Genomic DNA, 17,386 nt, shown 5'->3' with positions numbered 1-17,386 from the left:
CACTTGTTTAATTTGGTCACAACTTGTAACCACAACATATTTCTACAAACAATATTAAATAGTTCCATTCATCATATAACTGATATTTATGGAAGTTCAAGCATAATAGATGAAGAATTTACATCAATACACATGGTTACAAGAAATTGCTAACCGCTAGGAGGCAGCCACGAATATGCCTCTAATAATGCTATCTTGTTGCACAGCAGTGTAAGATTGAACCACCTCTTTCTCATCATTTATCTGAACTCTTCCATCATCTAAAAGGATGACTTTTATCTGCCTGCCTGGAAAGACAGAAGAAACGTAGATTTGATCATTTGTTCCCAACTAACAAGAAGAAGCAGAAACTATCCCAAAGGGAAAACATAGCATAGATTACTCATCAAGGACAAAGTAAGTAGTCAATCTAAGAGACTGATGTTATATTGCCCCTGGTTGGTTTAGATAAAAATCAAAATTTTAGTAGATTTTGATTAAAAAATTTAAAAGAAGTGGGTCTCATGAAATGAGTTATTGAAATCAATTTAAGAAAATGGATGAGTTCCAGAATAATGGGGAGGAAAGCAGGGGCTAGAATTGCAGCAGAAGAGAAAGCTGTGTCCCTCAACCAGATAAGAAGACTCACTTCTCTGAAAACGACATTTGTCCTCATACATGTTCTATCTGGTAGACTTGGAAAGAAGGCCCTGACTAATTTCTAGAATTAGATTCAGATACATAAAAAATTTAGTACTTAATGACGACACAATTTGATGATATGAATTCGTGAATGGAACATTTTTTGTACTTCAACTCGTAGAAAGGATGTTCAAATTTTGCACAATGGCCAACTAAAACACGTTGTTAATGGAAAAGATTCAGCTAATACTAGTATTGCATAATGAGAGGGGCTCAAATACAAGTTCAAAAACAAGCACAATCACCAAAAGACACAAGTCTTACAAGGCAAGGAAAGATTCAACTATCAAGAGATCACACCTACATACCATGAGATGGACTAAGGTTCGAGAGTTCAAGGAGTGTAGAATTCAGTAGATATTTCGTCCCATTATTTATACAAAAAACTATATGTGACAGATCTGATGTATGTCAATGCTAAATGTTTCAATGACAATCTTCAAAATCAAAATGAAACCAGAAGGCATATATTTAATAAATACTTCCAACATACTACAGAAAAAGGAATAAGTCACCTTCAGCAAATCTGTGAAAAATCACTGTACAGAAAAATATGTTCTAAATAAGGAGATGAGAAACAATTATCACAAAAAAGTATAAAAAACAAGATATCCGCCCGAGCCAACTGCACATACAAATTTCCTTAGATTGATAAAATTTACTTCAGAGATTGATAGGTGATATAATATGCTTAAATTCCAAGGTTGAACAAATACTTACCTTACTGTTGATCTTTATATTCCAAGAATCATTTTTTCGCTGATAAAGTGGGTCACTGACAGCATAAGAACGTGGTGGTACATAATTCTTCAATAGGGGTACTCTGTCTGGTATATAATCATCGTCACTTTCATAATATGTAATGGAATTAGGTCCAAGGGCTTTGAGAATCATTGCCAATAACATACTTAATCCCTGCATTTAAAACAATTATCACCATGGTGCAGACCAACAATTATGGAAAAATCAAAAAGCATACCATGAACAATAAGGAGAGAGTTGATGGAATGGATCTTATTATCTAGTTAAAATTACAAGATTCTAACAGGATGAATTCATAATTTATCACTCGAAAAACTTCAACCATGATCTTCTCACTACACACAACCTTATAAATTACGATGTGTAAAAGCTATAAATATAACTCAATTCTCAGTTTCGAACTCATATCAATATTTTAAAAGAATTCTATAGTTCAAAATGGGATCACCCTGCCCATCAACCAACCCAATAGTAGAGACCTCCAAAATGATGAGAGTTGAAATCCGAAAATTTCTCTCTGATGAAAATTAGTGACCTTGAGAAAATTAGACCAGAAAATAATAAAGGGCTATGGAAAGATGTGGAAACAGTTGAAGTACCTAACCAGTTAGTCACTCATGACGAAAAGGCAGAGGATGTGGCTATTAAGTGAATGTGCATCTGCATGTGCGTGCGTGTGTGCATGAGAGAGAGAGAGAGAGAGCAACCTGTAGACCTACAACTGTCAAGCCAATCCATCTGCATATGTCGAAGTTATCCTTAATGAAGTCCTTTAACTCATCCAGCTTTCCAGTTGGGTCATCCGGGAAGTCCTAATATACACGCAGTAAATTATAACAAAGAAATAAATTATTAGCACTTTAAGACATTTCATGCACAATAAATGGTGCAAACCAGTCTTAGATACCTCTTCCCAGTTACTGTTTAAGAACACATCTGCAGTAACTGCAGCTTCCAGCACTAGAAGCATAAAGATGAAAACCATGTACTGCCCCAGCTAAGGTCAACAGAAAAGTAATATATATATACGTTTTTTATTCTGAATGACATAATTCCCCTAGAATCAACTTTATATACTAGAATTAATATATCAAAAACATATACCAATTTTAGACACTGTAAGCTATGCTTATAAATATGCAAAACACTTCATGTACACATTATTCCAGAACAATTGACGATAACGACAGCACAATTTTGTTTTTAAACTAACTGATCAGAAGGCAGTCAATTCTAATAACTTCATGTCCTGAAAACCTACACAACTTGTTGCCATACAGGACACACACTCATGTCGGATGCTGTAAAAACGTTAAATAGTTTTAAGCTGCAAAATAAACATCAGGCCACCCTTATACCCGCAAGATGATAAACAATTTAAAATATACAATAATATTGTCCTGTATTCAATAATATTGTTGTAATTATAATAAAGCATTTGACGCTCTTTATTCTTCTTCTTCACTTCTTCTCTTTCGCCTACTTATACAATGACAGTGATTGTTTAATACTGCATAATGCATCAATAGGCCTTATATATTCTATGCGAGTAATTTTGCAGTAAACATTACACAACTTAATGAACAAGCGAGCATTCAGTAGACAAAGAAGCACGAATATTAATCCATATACAACTAAGAGATTTAAATGTAGCAAAAATAACATTCTTATAAGTCACATAACGTAGAAAAAGATGTTATCTATATGTCCATCATCACAATCCACACGTTAATAGGTACAGAGAAATTAACGATCAAGAAAATCATAAGGATACTATGTATAAACAACAACCATTTGCAGTCTCGGCTGCAATGTGACCCGAGCATGTGATCACACACAAACTAACCCCAAGTCCAATTATAGTGTATATGAACCTGCAGCCCAATTTCGAAATGAATTAACAAATAAATTGCCACAAAGAAAAGCAAAAGCAACAACTTTTCCTTTATGATCATTGTCACACCAAATTCATATAAGCATAAAGCAATTAACTTTCATTTCAACTTTTTTATTTTACAATCATTGTCACACCATACACGCACATGTAAACATAAAGTAATTCTCTTTCATGAGTATATACACATTCATACCAAGGGATTGGAGCATTGGGAGCGGAGTCAGAGGCGAGATGGCGTTGCCAAACCATAAACATCCAAAGGGCGTATACAATCAAGGCAATACCCACGATTCCTATACCGGAATTCACCACCTTCAGCAGTGACTGAAAACAGATACGCGCCACCCGAGACATTTTGCCGATTTCTGAGCTGATCTTGGATTGCACCAATAAAAATTCTATCAATCAATTAAATGAACAAATTTGTTCTTATCAGCGCAAAACCCCTAACATCTGAAATCAAAGTTGGGGTTTCGCTTCGGTCGGAAGGTAAGAAGACAAAAAGATGAGATTTTTTGGGATTTTCAAGACCGTATAATTGCGCTATCCATCAATCATATCCGAAGTTTAAGGCAAACTGTGCTAACGAACAAACGCTAAATATAAATAATAAATTAAAAATAAACCAAAGTTGCTGTGGTGTAGTGGTTATCACGTTAGTCTTACACACTAAAGGTCCCCAGTTCGATCCTGGGCAGCAACAAATGTGCTATCGATTTCCATTTTTGGTTTTTTTTCTTATTTGTGCTGGATACGGTCACTGAACTTTCAGAATAATTTCAATTAGGTCGTTTAACTTTAGTTTATCTCAAGTAGGTCATTATACCTCAATTTAGATTCAAAGTTCATAATTCCATCACTTTTTATAGGTCATACAATTGAATAGAACACAAGTTCAAATATTCTTATATCTCTTGAAAATTGATTTTATGAATCAGTTACTCTTCCAGAACAACGAGATAGGACATTCCAAATTCCTTTGGATGTCAAATTTGTTTTGTTCTAAATGGAAAACTAATAAAAACAACAAAATAGTCATATAAGAATGAATGCAAGATGACATTACTATTTTTATTTAGACTTTAGGATGCAATTCAAACAAGTACGTAAAGTGGTTAAGATCAAACGACGAAGGCAAGTTCATGGTGCATCTAAGGATGGATAGAGGAGGGTGGTAATAAGGGCTTTGGGTACTTCTTTCCTTTCTACTTTTTTTTTTTTAATTAAAATTAAGTTGAGTACCTATTTTACCTTACTAGAATCCAAAATTAGAGATGTCTGCATAAAATTGATAAAATAAAAATTAAAGACAAAATTGTAACAGGGCCATGACTTGATACCAATGGAGCAATTTTTCCAAATAAAAATCTCTTTAAGAACTCACATTTTATCCTCTTGGCATCAGTCTCCCCGTAAATTCCCGTTTTAGCGGAGTAAAATGAGTACTATACTAATAAGGCCTCTCCTATGCCCAACTCCCTCTAAATTCAGCCATGGTTTCGGCATACCATTGCTGAATTCTACCTCATTCAGCAGTAGAGCTTCTTTCCAGTGTCGTTGCAGCAAACACCAAGGCACCCAAAAAGGCACTGAGGTGCTTTTTGCTTTTGCAGTTCTCTTATAATCTGAATGATTTGCAACTTGACTGTATAGAATTAAACACAGATTCATGATATTTTTGTCCCTACGTGTGATTATTTTTTGTGGGCTTTGTTCAATTTTGTTGGTGTAAGTTGCAAAAATTGTATTTATGATGTGTTAAACTCATCTTTGTGCTTTATTATGTAAATGGTTGATTCTTTGTTATAAATGGGCTTTTGGGAGAACTTAAGAGATAATCTGTACCATTTGCTTACATCAAAATGTTTGGACTCCTTTTATATTTCTAATTCAACAAAAATGCATATTACCAAGATTAAAGTTCTCATCATTAGTTGTAGCCCGGTAGTTGATGGAAAATTGAAGAACATTTGCATTTTGTAGAATACAGAAATGGATTTTCTGTGACAAACTGTGGAGCATTTGTTTATCTTTTGTCAGTTATAATTGCTTTATAAGTCACAGTGATGCCTTTTATTGGGGCTGAAATCTTAGTCAAAATACTATATCTTGATCACATATGGGTTATAATGCCACATTGAACACAATCGAGGGGGATCATGGTTGGACCAGAATGTTACGAGTTATGAATGAATAATGTCATAAAAGTTAAGCAGATGAAATTTGATTGGTAGGAGCAAATACACAAGACATTTGGTCCCAAATAAAGAAAGAACCCATGGGTGGTTGCCCATGACTTTTGAAGATACCACTGTAATATTCCTACACTGTTCATGTGATCTTAGTGACTCTACCGAGTTGGGGCGGGGGGGTTTATTTTGCTTATTGAGCGAAATGCATTAACTTTCTTTCTGATACTCTCAATCAACTTCTTGATTCTGGTCGAGTCAGCACCATTTTTTCTTTTCAGAGGTACCTATTTATGTGGTTTGACTTCTAGTGGAATGTGTGCACATTGTTTTTTATTTTCTGATATCTCCCAATCCCCATTATGTTTATGGATTCTACATAATTTAAAGATGATTTAAGTGCATTACCCGCTTTTGAAGTTGCAACTTTGCATTGCTATACAAACATAGATTGCTTTATGGCCAACAAATAATCCTCAACATTGGCGCCAAAAATTCTCTTTACTTACAATGCTTACGGATAACCAATGTGGAAATTATTGGTATCTCATTTTTCCTGTCCAAAGTTCCACACATCTTGATCTCTATGACTTTCACAAACGAAGGGTGGGTTATGAGTGGAGATGAACGAAAATGTTGGATGAGCAAACATGTGATACCAGTATAGTAGTCTGGCAACCACCCAATGATGAACTAAGCTACTTGACAAGCTTCGCCAACAAAGACTGTGATTGGCTGAGCCTTGGATAGATACATGTCAGCACAAACCTAATCCAACTTCCAATAGCACATCTGGTCGTTGATGAGGACATCCAATTTTAATTAATTTTAACAATTTTAATTATTTTAGTTGAAATTTAAGTTATTTTAATTTTATGGACTTGTGTATTGGGCTTTTCAAAGATCGATCTAAAGAGTGGGTACCATCAAATTAGAATTCGCCCAGGGGACGAGTGGAAGACTGCGTTTAAGACGAAAGATGGCCTTTATGAATGGCTGGTCATGCCTTTTGGGCTAAGTAATGCTACGAGTACCTTCATGCGGGTAATGACACAAACTCTTCGGCCGTTCATGGGTAAGTTTCTTGTTGTCTACTTTGATGATATCCTCATCTATAGTAAAACCAAGGAGCAACACCGTGACCACCTCAAACAAGTTTGTTCTACCTTTCGCGAGACTAACCTGTATGCTAATGTCAAGAAATGTTCCTTTTTCACCGATAGCGTAGTTTTTCTAGGGTTCATCGTCTCGTCGACAAGGGTGTCTGCTGACCCTACTAAGATTCAGGCGATAATTGACTTGCCTGAGCCTAAGGCCATTCATGATGTCAGGAGCTTTCACGGCTTAGCTACATTTTACCGCCGTTTTATTAAAGGGTTTAGCACTATTATGGCGCCTATCACGGAGTGCATGAAAAAAGGGGAGTTTCATTGGACACGCGGGGCGGCGAAGGCCTTTAAGTTAATCAAGGAGCGAATGACAGAAGCTCCTGTCATGCGTCTTCCCGATTTTTCCAAAGTCTTTGAAGTTGAATGTGACGCTTCTGGGGTAGGTATAGGCGGAGTCTTAAGTCAGGATCGTCACCCTGTCGCCTATTTCAGTGAAAAGTTAAATGAGGCCAAACGACGATATTCAACGTATGATAAGGAACTGTATGCGGTGGTCCAGGCTTTGCGCTATTGGCGCCACTACTTGTTGCCCCAAGAATTCGTCCTTTATTCGGACCACGAAGCCCTCCGTTACCTCAACTCTCAGAAGAGATTAAGTTCTAGGCATGGACGTTGGGTTGAATATTTGCAGGCCTATTCGTTCGTTTTAAAACACAAGAAGGGCGTGGAGAACCAAGCAGCTGACGCGTTAAGTCGTCGTGTCTCCCTTTTGTCGATCATGAGTGTCAAAGTCATTGGTTTTGAAAGGCTTAAGGAGGATTACGAGGCATGCCCAGATTTTAAGGATATCTTTCTCGATTTGCAAAGAGGACAATCAAACAGCACAGATGGCTTTCGACTTGAGAAGGGTTATCTCTTCCGAGCCAATAAATTGTGCATCCCTCGAACTTCAGTACGAGATTTTATAGTGTGGGAAGTGCACGCGGGAGGGTTAGCCGGTCACTTTGGGCGTGATAAGACCATTGAGGAGGTTGAACGCCAATTCTATTGGCCTAGTTTAAAGAGAGATGTGGCTAAAATTGTTAGTACATGTAACACTTGTCAATTGGCCAAACAAAAGAAGCAGAACACAGGCCTATACACTCCTCTCCCCGTCCCCAATTGTCCTTGGCAAGACGTTAGTATGGATTTTGTGCTAGGACTACCACGCACCCCAAAGAAGCATGATTCTATTTTCGTGGTTGTCGATCGTTTCTCAAAAATGGCTCACTTTATCCCCTGTAGCAAAACATCGGATGCGTCCAAGGTTGCCATGTTATTCTTTAATGAGATTGTCAAACTGTATGGGCTTCCCAAGACCATCGTGTCCGATAGGGACGTTCGCTTCACTAGCCATTTTTGGAGGACTTGTGGCATAAGATGGGTACCAAATTAAAATTTTCTACAGCCTACCACCCTCAAACTGACGGTCAGACCGAAGTTGTTAATCGGAGTCTTGGTAACTTATTACGTTGTCTGGTCCGGGAGAACCTTCGGAATTGGGATTTAATCCTTCCTGTCGCTCAAATCGCGTATAATAGCTCCGTAAATCGTTCATTAGGTATGAGTCCATTTGAAGCCGTTCACGGATACAAGCCTAGGAAACCATTAGATCTCATCCCTGTGTCCCCACAGGCTAGAGTGTCAGTATCAGCCGAAGTATTTGCACAACACCTTCGTGATTTGCACATTGAGATCAATAAACAACTTGAAGCTAGTAATGCGAATTATAAACTACAAGCTGATTTACATAAACGACACATTGAGTTTAATGTTGGGGATTACGTTATGGTTCGCATTAGGCCAGGGCGGCGTCTACATGGACCCGCCTCCAAATTGCAAGCTCGTAGTGCTGGTCCTTTTAAAATTTTAAAGCAAGTTGGTCCAAATGCATATATTGTTGACATTCCATCCCACATTGGTTACCACCATACTTTCAATGTTGAAGACCTTGTAGCTTATAAAGGCCATTTCATTCCCTCAGATGATCCCCTGTTACCTCCTTTTGTGGACCTTGATCCTAATTCTGACCCCCTCTAACCCACTACCACCTCTCACAGCACACACAGATAAAATTGATGCTATTTTAGATGAAACTGTGTTCACTAATGATGGAGAGGTTCAGCGCTTCCTTGTTCGTTGGGTTGGTCGACCAGATTCTGATTGTGCATGGATCTCCAGGGAGACACTACAGCATTTGGATCCAGATTTGCTAGAGCTTCATCGGAGTCAGCAGGATCTTCCTTGGCCCAGATCGCCTCCCGTCCACCCGAGGGGAGTTGGTGAGGACACCAGGTTCAGACCGCCACTGACGCATTTCTACAGACGCAGGAAGAAGCTTGCCCAGCCACTCAACTTATGGTTGGGAGATTGACAGATGCCTATGGTGATATAGCCACTCGACAGAGTCGAGTTTTCTCTCCCACCCCGGGAGAATTGATGAGGACATCCAATTTTAATTAATTTTAGCAATTTTAATTATTTTAGTTGGAATTTAGGTTATTTTAATTTTATGGACTTGTGTATTGGGCTTAGCCCTAGGTTTGCATTATTTTCCAGTATTTAAACCTATCTTACATTGTTATTTGAGATGATGAATTTTGATTAATTAAAGATTTGGCTTGCAGCCGTTTTGCCCTCTTCCCCTCCTCTATATTCTTCTTCTCTTCCCTCCCCCATCCCTTCTTGTTATCCACAGATTTATTAATCTCCCTACATCAGTTGTGCTTGGGACCATTTACTTATTGTCATCAAAACATAAAATACTGGAATTCTGTAGTAAAAGATAGTGTTCTAAAAGGCATAATGCGTGGCAATCAAGCTATGGGCTAGGCGAACTTAAGCGAGGCATAGGTGTAATAAGCATAAAAAGGCATTTTCTTATTTTAATATTATTTTAATTTTTAATCAATCAAAAATTATTAAATAATTATAAATAATACCCATCAAACATCTAAACTAAATTTATAGGAATTTTATACATTTTTTCAAAATTTCCAACAAAAGAATAAGTTTCAAATATAAATACTAAATAGTAAATAGATAAGAATTTTTAGAAGTTTTCCTTTTTTTAAGGTTTCAAGTGGCTGTTTTGAATCTAGGGCAGACGGAGTGAAAAAATCAACCGTTAAATTTTAACTTAAAAAGAGAGAGAGATAATAATGCTCTCCTAGGCACGATTAGAAGTCAAAGGTCTACGCTAAATAAGGCGCCAAGCCACTTGGCTTGGAATTTCATCCGCTCATTTGCCAAGCACGCCTTTTAGAACACTGTAAAAGACAAGATATTGGAAATGAATTGAATGGATCCACTAGAAAATCAAAGAATAAGATATATCTTTGTCACCTAAGTGAACTCACAAATTAAACTGTAGTTGTCAATTCATGTAGGAAATTGTGTATAAAAATTTCAATTTAAGCAACTCTGTCCACTTACCACTCTTCTGTCTTCTGATGAGCTCATCGTCATTTTCAGGAAACAAATTAACATTAATTTATGCAATGCCATCCACCTAACATTCTTGTGTCTTCTGGAAAAGCTCGTTATTATTCTCTAGGAAAGAAATATCAAGATTCACAATTTAAGATTAAAAAACTTATTGGGGATGGAGTAATCTAAAGAGAGTGAGGTTATCTGGAATTAACAGAGGTCCCTGAACACTAAATGAACCTATATGGTACTACTCCCCAATCCCCCTTTCCGCCCCCTCCTCCAATCTACATGTGCTGCATGTATACGTTTGTGCTATACAAACAGATTAGTATACATAAATTCACATAAAAAAAAAAATGCTTTTAAATGCTAATTCATCATGTTAGTTTGGATGGTGGAATGATTAATAGATGCCTGAATTCATGCAATTATCTTACGAGTCATATACAAAGGATTTTTGTTTATACATTTTAGTAATGTTAATAATAGTACATCTTGTAATTAGTTTTTGATTTCTCCTAGGGGTTCTCAGTCCTAGAATCAGACACTTCATGTGATGTTGGGAGTATATGGAGCTCTATGGGTTTTTATGTGTTCAGTATCCACATTCCTTTGAGCTTTGGTGGTTTATCTGTGGCTGCCAAGGTATTGCATCAAGCTGTTCTTGATCCCCAGATTCAGGTAAGTGCAACTCTTTCCCGTATTTCGAGTGAAATGCTGGTGAATGGTGAACTTAGCTGATGAACTGTTAATACAGAAAAGTAGAAGAGTCAATATTGAAATTTATTGTTCTTGTTCCGTCTTTCCATCTTTCTGTTTCCACTTCTTGCAGTGTGAAATGCAAAATATTGCTATAAGTTCTTTTCCTTTATCTAAGTAATTTTTATTTTTTTTTTTACAATTAACAACTGCATTTGAAGACAGTAAAAGTCGATTTCATTCACCTAAGTGATGAACATCAGTCCTTTGTCTCCCAATTTATTTTTACTAAATAAATGGATTCGTTGATCATTCTTTTCTAGAGAATGAAGTTGTATTAATAATTTGAATTCAATTCAATCAAATTCCTGTCAGCCACATGGCTCAATTTTTATCTGTTTCCCCTTTATCAAAATAGCTAATAATTTACCGAGTTCTATAATGAATTGATGTCGAATCTAATTTTTTGCTTCTCATCGCAGGCATTTTTTATGCTTGCAATTCAAACTTTGGAGCTCAGTATAGTTTTGCTTCTATTTAAGTTTCCTGGAAAGCCTCAGCATAGACTTTTAGACTTCTTTCAAGTTAACAAGGCATCGAATGGAAGGAGCTGGTTGCTGGGTTCACTGTTTGGGTTTGGATTTCTTGTTTCATTGGTTTTCGTTTCTTCAATTCTTGCTGACAGATTGATAGGGCCCAAGGTGAGCTCGTTGACTTTTTCTTCATTGTTCCAGAGGATTATGTATTGTTTGCAGTCACCACCATGATAGAATTCAACCAAAAAACGAGTTAAATGAAGTATTTTTTTCTTTTCTTTTCTTAGTAACGTGTTCCAGTTTCCAATTCTTAAGTTTTTTCCCTTTCTAGAGGACTAGATAAAGAAATTAGATTTGTAACGTAACAGTAATATTCCTTTCGAAGATCATCCAATAGCAGGATACCTTGCTAGTAATTTTAACTTTAGGTTTAACTAGGTGTGGCCCAAAATTGTCAAAAGATTTTATTTTCTTTTTCCTTGGGAATAAAGGTCACTGCCAACGGTAAAGTTTTTATGAATTGGAGACAATGTAAAGTTTCATTATTGATTTGGATCATACATAATTGTAGTAGCTTACTCAAGGAAATTGATTCGTTTCAGTAGTAACATTTTATTTAAATATGGTTCAAATTCTTACAGGACGTCAACAATCCCTTTCTCAAGGAAATTCTTTCGACTGGATCAAGCTCTACAATGGCCTGCATTCTTGTCTATTGCAATGTCACTCCCTTATTGGAAGAAGTTGTCTACAGAGGTTTTCTATTGACGTCGCTTGCCTCCACAATGAAGTGGCACCAAGCAGTTGCAATAAGCTCTCTCGTCTTCAGTGCAGCGCATTTCTCTGGTGAGAATTTCGTACAACTTTTCATTGTTGGTTATGTGCTCGGATGCACTTACTGTTGGACAGGGAACCTAAGTTCGTCTATCCTTACTCATTCACTGTACAATGCCCTGACCCTGTGTTTAACGTTTATATCATAAACGTTATTCGTTATTTTTAAGTTTGTGCTTCAGATGTTAAAGGGTCAATGAGATTCGTCGAGGACATAGTGTCCGATCATATATTTTACTCTACTTCACATGAGTGAAATCGAGTTGGATAAATAAAAATGAAGTGGACTCCGCTTGAGTGATTTTGACTAAGATTGAATTAGTTATTTTGGTAGAATACCAACTTGATCGTTTTGGCAATGTGTGATTAAAAATGAAGTTTGATCATTTATAAATAATTTTATAAATCTTGCCAAAACGGAGCTTAGATATTTGTTTAAAGACACTAAGGAGAAATTCAAGCCTCCTATAACAAAAGGCACTTATTGTTGCATCGTTACTTTGTTCGTGTAGATCTCATACGTTGTTCAAACCATCACTTGTCAAATCATAACACAGAATGTCTGATAAAATTCTTGATATTTTTTTAATTGAATTTTTTAGAATTCGTGATTGGTTGAAAAATCGTTCCAAATTATTTACCTTATCTTCTATCAACAAAGAATTCAATATACTACCTATCGGGTTCTTAAATATATTTTTTTTCTTTAACTCTTGAAAATGTTATCTTTTGTTTGCCCGATTCCCCATTGTTCAATGAATATATAAATACTATAAATACCGTATTGAAGCCAATCATTGGGTCTTATAATATTTAGGGGACACGAGACTTTGGAAAGAGGAGTGGGACAACTTGGCTCACTTTGGAGGGGAAAAAATTTTGATATACGTGCTATTTAGTCAAGTTAATTTTAACGTAATAAAAATACTATCTACCACGAAGATTGCCTTTTCGATTTTCCCTTATATTTTAGGCCATTGTTCTTTCGTGAAATGCAATATGCTCATTTAGCACATATGACTAATTAAACAACTAATACAAATGTAACATTATGCCTTAATGGGTTGGCCATGGGTCGATCACTCGAGCTATCTTAAAATGACTCGTATACAAAGGTTGAGTAATGCATATACACTCCGACTAGGCAGACCCCTTAAAGGTGGAAACATAGAAATATTTCAGTAAGACAATCCAATATGAATACATAGTAAGAGTGTCTTTCAAATCATGACAACTTGAATGTCGAGTGAGTCTATCTACGCACTTTTTTCTCTTATTCACTTGGTTTTCGAGATATCGTGACTTGAGTGATTTTTTAATTTCAAGTTTTGTAATTTGAGTGGACAGTTATTCTACGCATATGGAACCGTTCCATTGAATTCCTCCCCTTTCGACAATTACGATGCATTTGATCGCGATATTATGCTAAAGTAAAATTGGTGAGGACTTTCTAGTGGGGATAATGGAAAGCAATTTCCTAAATTTAGAATGAGAAATAATCGAGTTAGTTTAGCATAAATGAAGCTATTTATCATATATTGTAGTACTTCTTTGAAATATTAACTGTGGTACTTGCTGCTTCATTCTCTCAATTGGGAATCAAATGGTCGTTTGGTGGATGGGATTTTGAATTATTGATTGAATTGTAGTCCTCTATTTAGGTCATCAACGTTTCATTATGATTTGATATGTTGAATGTTTTGCATTTGATTTTCTTCAAAGATACGAAAGATCACACCATTACAAGAATCCAATCTTAGCTTAAAAATACAATTTCCTAGTGCGTTAAAATTGTCTAATTTTGTAATGTGAGCCGTCCAAATTCAAGGGGTTCACACCATGACAACAATTCAATATTGGCACGTTACTAATATTCTAATCTGAGGAGCCACTAATTGTAAGCCGGGCCACCGATCTTGACTCCTTAGTTGGAAGATTCGACGAAGGCCAATCAAGATGATAACTCACTTTGGAAACTGTCTGCTACAATCTACATCAACATTTTGCCACCACACCCTCTATGAATACTTATATTTTTCACGAGATGATGCCATTCGTTTTGTAAGAAAAAGAGTCAAGGGTCTCAAAAGAAATAATGCCACGCTCGAAAGCTATGGTATGATTTAATTTATCATTATATGAACCACATTTTTCTTAAATATATAGCTTGTGGGGATGGGTATAGAGAAAGCGACCATTGGTAACATCATTCAAGAAGAAAACTTTGAAATGTTTATAAATTAAAGCGAGAGCGATGCCGTTAAACATGGCCAATGTTGAAAAAATTTGTATATGATTTGTCCAATTCAGCTTCAAACTCAGCATGATCAATAGAAAAGAATCAACATCCTATTAAGTAAAATAATTCTTTTATCTCAAATTTTAGTACCTATTAATGCTTATTAATGCTTTGCTTCCATAAATGTAGTCGATATCGAATTATGACAATATATCTCAACACCATGGGTGTAAGTCTATCATCTATATGCCAACTCAACTTTTATATGTTAATGTGCTCTGCTATTAACATGGCATTTTTACAAGTACAAAATGGACCAAAGAGGAAAACTGAAACAAAAAGGTTTTTCAGAACAAGAGAAGACACAAGATTACACAACAGCAAAGGAAAAAACAAACTCTACTGAGTGATCTATCAGTCTGCATCATATGCCTTCTTAATCGAGGACTGCTACTACTCGCTAGACGATACGAGTTTGGATATGTATACAAAGTCGTCTCCGCGTTCCCAAAAATCCTTGCATAAACCATTTCACCGAACATTCCAATCATTGGATCAATCAAATTTGTTGCTGCCCCGCCAATGCCGAGCATGGATGAATCCATATGGTTGCCAGAGTAACGGTGATATGGTTGAGACGATTGTAAATAACTTTGATGATGAGGTTGAGGAAATGTATAGCCTGAGTTTGTAGTCGGTATTAGCTCATTATTGCCAGATCTCAGACTCAGAGGCCTTTTTGGTATGAGAGTACTAAAATCTGATGCCTTGTCTTCAGTGGGATTTGTAGTTTGGCCACGGCCATATAGTGGAATCAAGGTTTTCTGCGACACCTCAGCTTTGCAGACAGGACATTGTGGCTGCTGCTGATCCGCGTTTTCTAGAGATGTGTTGGGGGAACTGATCCATCGGTAGATACAGGGCCAGCAGTAGAGGTGCCCGCAGAATGTAACCACGGGATCTTTCACAAGGTCCAAACAGATATTACATTCAAAATCACCAGAAGGATTAGATTCAGACTCTTCGACTGAAGAGGATAAGGATTTCCATTTCACCAAGGAAGATCCATCTTCACTGAAATCACTTTCTCTTGCTGCCCCTTGGAAATATTGTTCTGTCGCCATATATTCAGCTTCTCAGTCCGAACAATCTGTCATCAAAGAAGATAAAAAGTTCTTGTTAAATTGACTGAATTATTTACCAACAGGATCACCAAGAATCAAGCCCCAACAGCTGTAAACTTCAATTCATTTAACTGTCTAATGCCATAAAAAATCGGGATGAAAACACAAAAACAACGAAAATTATATCAGGTCATTGTCCAAACGATTGTGCGTGAATATAGGGGGATCGAAAAAATCAAAGTCTCAAGTGGACCATCTTACAGTGAAAATAAACACTTCTGCCCATATTTTTTCTTTTTCCTGTCCTACAAAATAAAATTCCTTCCCTACATATCCTGCTTGAATATACAAAGAAAAAAGAACACGAAATGAGAACGGTAGGTGAGAAATTAGTTGATAATTGGATTTGCAACAATAGCATCAATCAATTCCAGCATAGTCTTAGCCAGTAATTCCAACCTGCTTCTCATATAACTATCTACCCTACCAGTTTGAAATTAAATACCAAGGGAACGGGCTAGATAATTTCTTGCACATTGTGCTAACACCAGGCACCCATTCAAAACCCAAACATGAACAAGTGAACAATAAAATATTTCTAGAAGTTGCATATAGTCTAGTCGCTTGTTCACTGAAACAAGAAAAGTTGAATGGATACAGTTCTAAATTTGAATGACTATTGACAAGGAGAAGATACCTGCTTTATTTTAATACATATTCTCCCATTTTCTATATAAACCAAACTCTTACTAAAGAGCAAAGACCAATATTAATATAGTTAAGAGCCAATTCGCCAAAAATAAAAAATAAAAATGAGAACAACAGAGAAAAAAAGTAATCAACCATTAAGGTAAAAGATCAATCTTGGATTGTTTGTAACTTGTGATGTCCCAATACAATCTATGGATTCCTTAATCCTAAAGGGATGTGTTCTCACCAGAAAAGATTCTTGAAATTGAAGTGAGGTTTCGAATTACGAGCTACGGCTTCATAACAAACAAGAACTAAAGAAACCTTAATTAAAACCTAGATATAATAGACAAGCTCCGCATTCTACCATTCTTTCTTTCACACAGAATCAAGAAATCTTCAAACTCCCCAACCAGAAATCAAGAAATCTGAACAAGAAAATTACCTTAAGTTAACTGATCCCTTCCTTGAAAAGGAAAACAAAGTTAAATTAGCAATTTCCTTATTGTTCAATCCAATATTTGACAGTATAAAAGCAACAATTTATGTTTCTCACAAAATTGAAAGTAACCCATGTCGAAGAAACACTAATATAAACCCCAAATGAGCTGCATACACACAAAAGGGAAAGAAAAAAGCTTAAAAAGGGCTATGAAAACAGAACACTAGAAATTTCATGCACCTACACACACTAAATCATATATCAGAAAGATGGAGAATAATTCATACCAATTTACGAAGAGGGTCTTCTTGATACTCAACAAATACGCAATATCTAATGGTTTCGTTCTTAAAATTGCAATGTAAACAAAAAGAAAAGAAGATGAAGATATTCACAGAAGGAGAGAGAAAATAAGCGGTTTTTATGCCAAGAAAGAGAGAACAGCGTGGTGATGAAGCTTTAGATTGCGTGGATATGGTCTAAAGATGAGGGGGGTCCGTTTCTGCTTTACCTCTTATATACACACAGGATGTGTAGAACTGCAAATAACGACAAGGGCTATACGTACAATATACAATGTATGTATAGGTGCCGGAGTGACGTAAATGCAGAGGAGTTACAATCTCTTCTGGATAAATACATGACGTGGTCCGAACGGAAAGGGAGTGAAATTTTTCTAGCCACAATTTCACAATTTTCTTTTCTCTTCTTTT

At 36.3% G+C, this 17,386-nt stretch overlaps 3 protein-coding genes and 1 non-coding gene across 7 annotated transcripts; 2 read left to right on the top strand and 2 right to left on the bottom strand.

The window, feature by feature from the left end:
- Positions 1 to 3: 3 nt before the first annotated feature.
- On the bottom strand, positions 4 to 3,883 carry LOC111372147 (tetraspanin-19-like). 2 transcript variants are annotated; one of them, XM_022994343.1, is made up of 7 exons: positions 3,534 to 3,883; positions 3,218 to 3,317; positions 2,351 to 2,431; positions 2,151 to 2,255; positions 1,402 to 1,596; positions 629 to 700; positions 53 to 287 (listed from the first exon to the last, which is right to left on the bottom strand). In XM_022994343.1, exons 1-7 carry the CDS (start codon positions 3,692 to 3,694, stop codon positions 276 to 278), a joined length of 726 nt encoding a protein of 241 aa, XP_022850111.1. In that variant the 5' UTR covers positions 3,695 to 3,883; the 3' UTR covers positions 53 to 275. The 2 variants fall into 2 exon arrangements, with proteins under 2 accessions (XP_022850112.1, XP_022850111.1); XM_022994344.1 differs by lacking the exon at positions 629 to 700 and having other exon boundaries at positions 4 to 287; positions 3,534 to 3,879.
- Positions 3,884 to 3,970: 87 nt separating this feature from the next.
- Positions 3,971 to 4,043, top strand: TRNAV-UAC. The gene has a single exon. It is a non-coding gene; the product is annotated as a tRNA-Val (tRNA).
- A 705-nt stretch (positions 4,044 to 4,748) lies between these two features.
- On the top strand, positions 4,749 to 12,489 carry LOC111372146. 2 transcript variants are annotated; one of them, XM_022994340.1, is made up of 4 exons: positions 4,749 to 4,934; positions 10,632 to 10,790; positions 11,291 to 11,509; positions 11,986 to 12,489. In XM_022994340.1, exons 1-4 carry the CDS (start codon positions 4,779 to 4,781, stop codon positions 12,325 to 12,327), a joined length of 876 nt encoding a protein of 291 aa, XP_022850108.1. In that variant the 5' UTR covers positions 4,749 to 4,778; the 3' UTR covers positions 12,328 to 12,489. The 2 variants fall into 2 exon arrangements, with proteins under 2 accessions (XP_022850108.1, XP_022850110.1); XM_022994342.1 differs by having other exon boundaries at positions 4,802 to 4,934; positions 10,642 to 10,790.
- A 2,141-nt stretch (positions 12,490 to 14,630) lies between these two features.
- Positions 14,631 to 17,175, bottom strand: LOC111372145 (E3 ubiquitin-protein ligase RMA1H1-like). 2 transcript variants are annotated; one of them, XM_022994339.1, is made up of 3 exons: positions 16,961 to 17,175; positions 15,803 to 15,876; positions 14,631 to 15,567 (listed from the first exon to the last, which is right to left on the bottom strand). In XM_022994339.1, exon 3 carries the CDS (start codon positions 15,539 to 15,541, stop codon positions 14,765 to 14,767), a length of 777 nt encoding a protein of 258 aa, XP_022850107.1. In that variant the 5' UTR covers positions 15,542 to 15,567; positions 15,803 to 15,876; positions 16,961 to 17,175; the 3' UTR covers positions 14,631 to 14,764. The 2 variants fall into 2 exon arrangements, with proteins under 2 accessions (XP_022850107.1, XP_022850106.1); XM_022994338.1 differs by lacking the exon at positions 15,803 to 15,876 and having other exon boundaries at positions 16,961 to 17,174.
- Positions 17,176 to 17,386: the final 211 nt, after the last annotated feature.

The sequence above is a fragment of the Olea europaea genome, chromosome 23 (genome assembly GCF_002742605.1).
Source record: "Olea europaea var. sylvestris chromosome 23, O_europaea_v1, whole genome shotgun sequence".
Taxonomy (NCBI): Eukaryota; Viridiplantae; Streptophyta; class Magnoliopsida; order Lamiales; family Oleaceae; genus Olea; species Olea europaea.
Note: the sequence above shows the minus strand (reverse complement) of the source record. Positions and strands in the feature narration are given on the sequence as shown.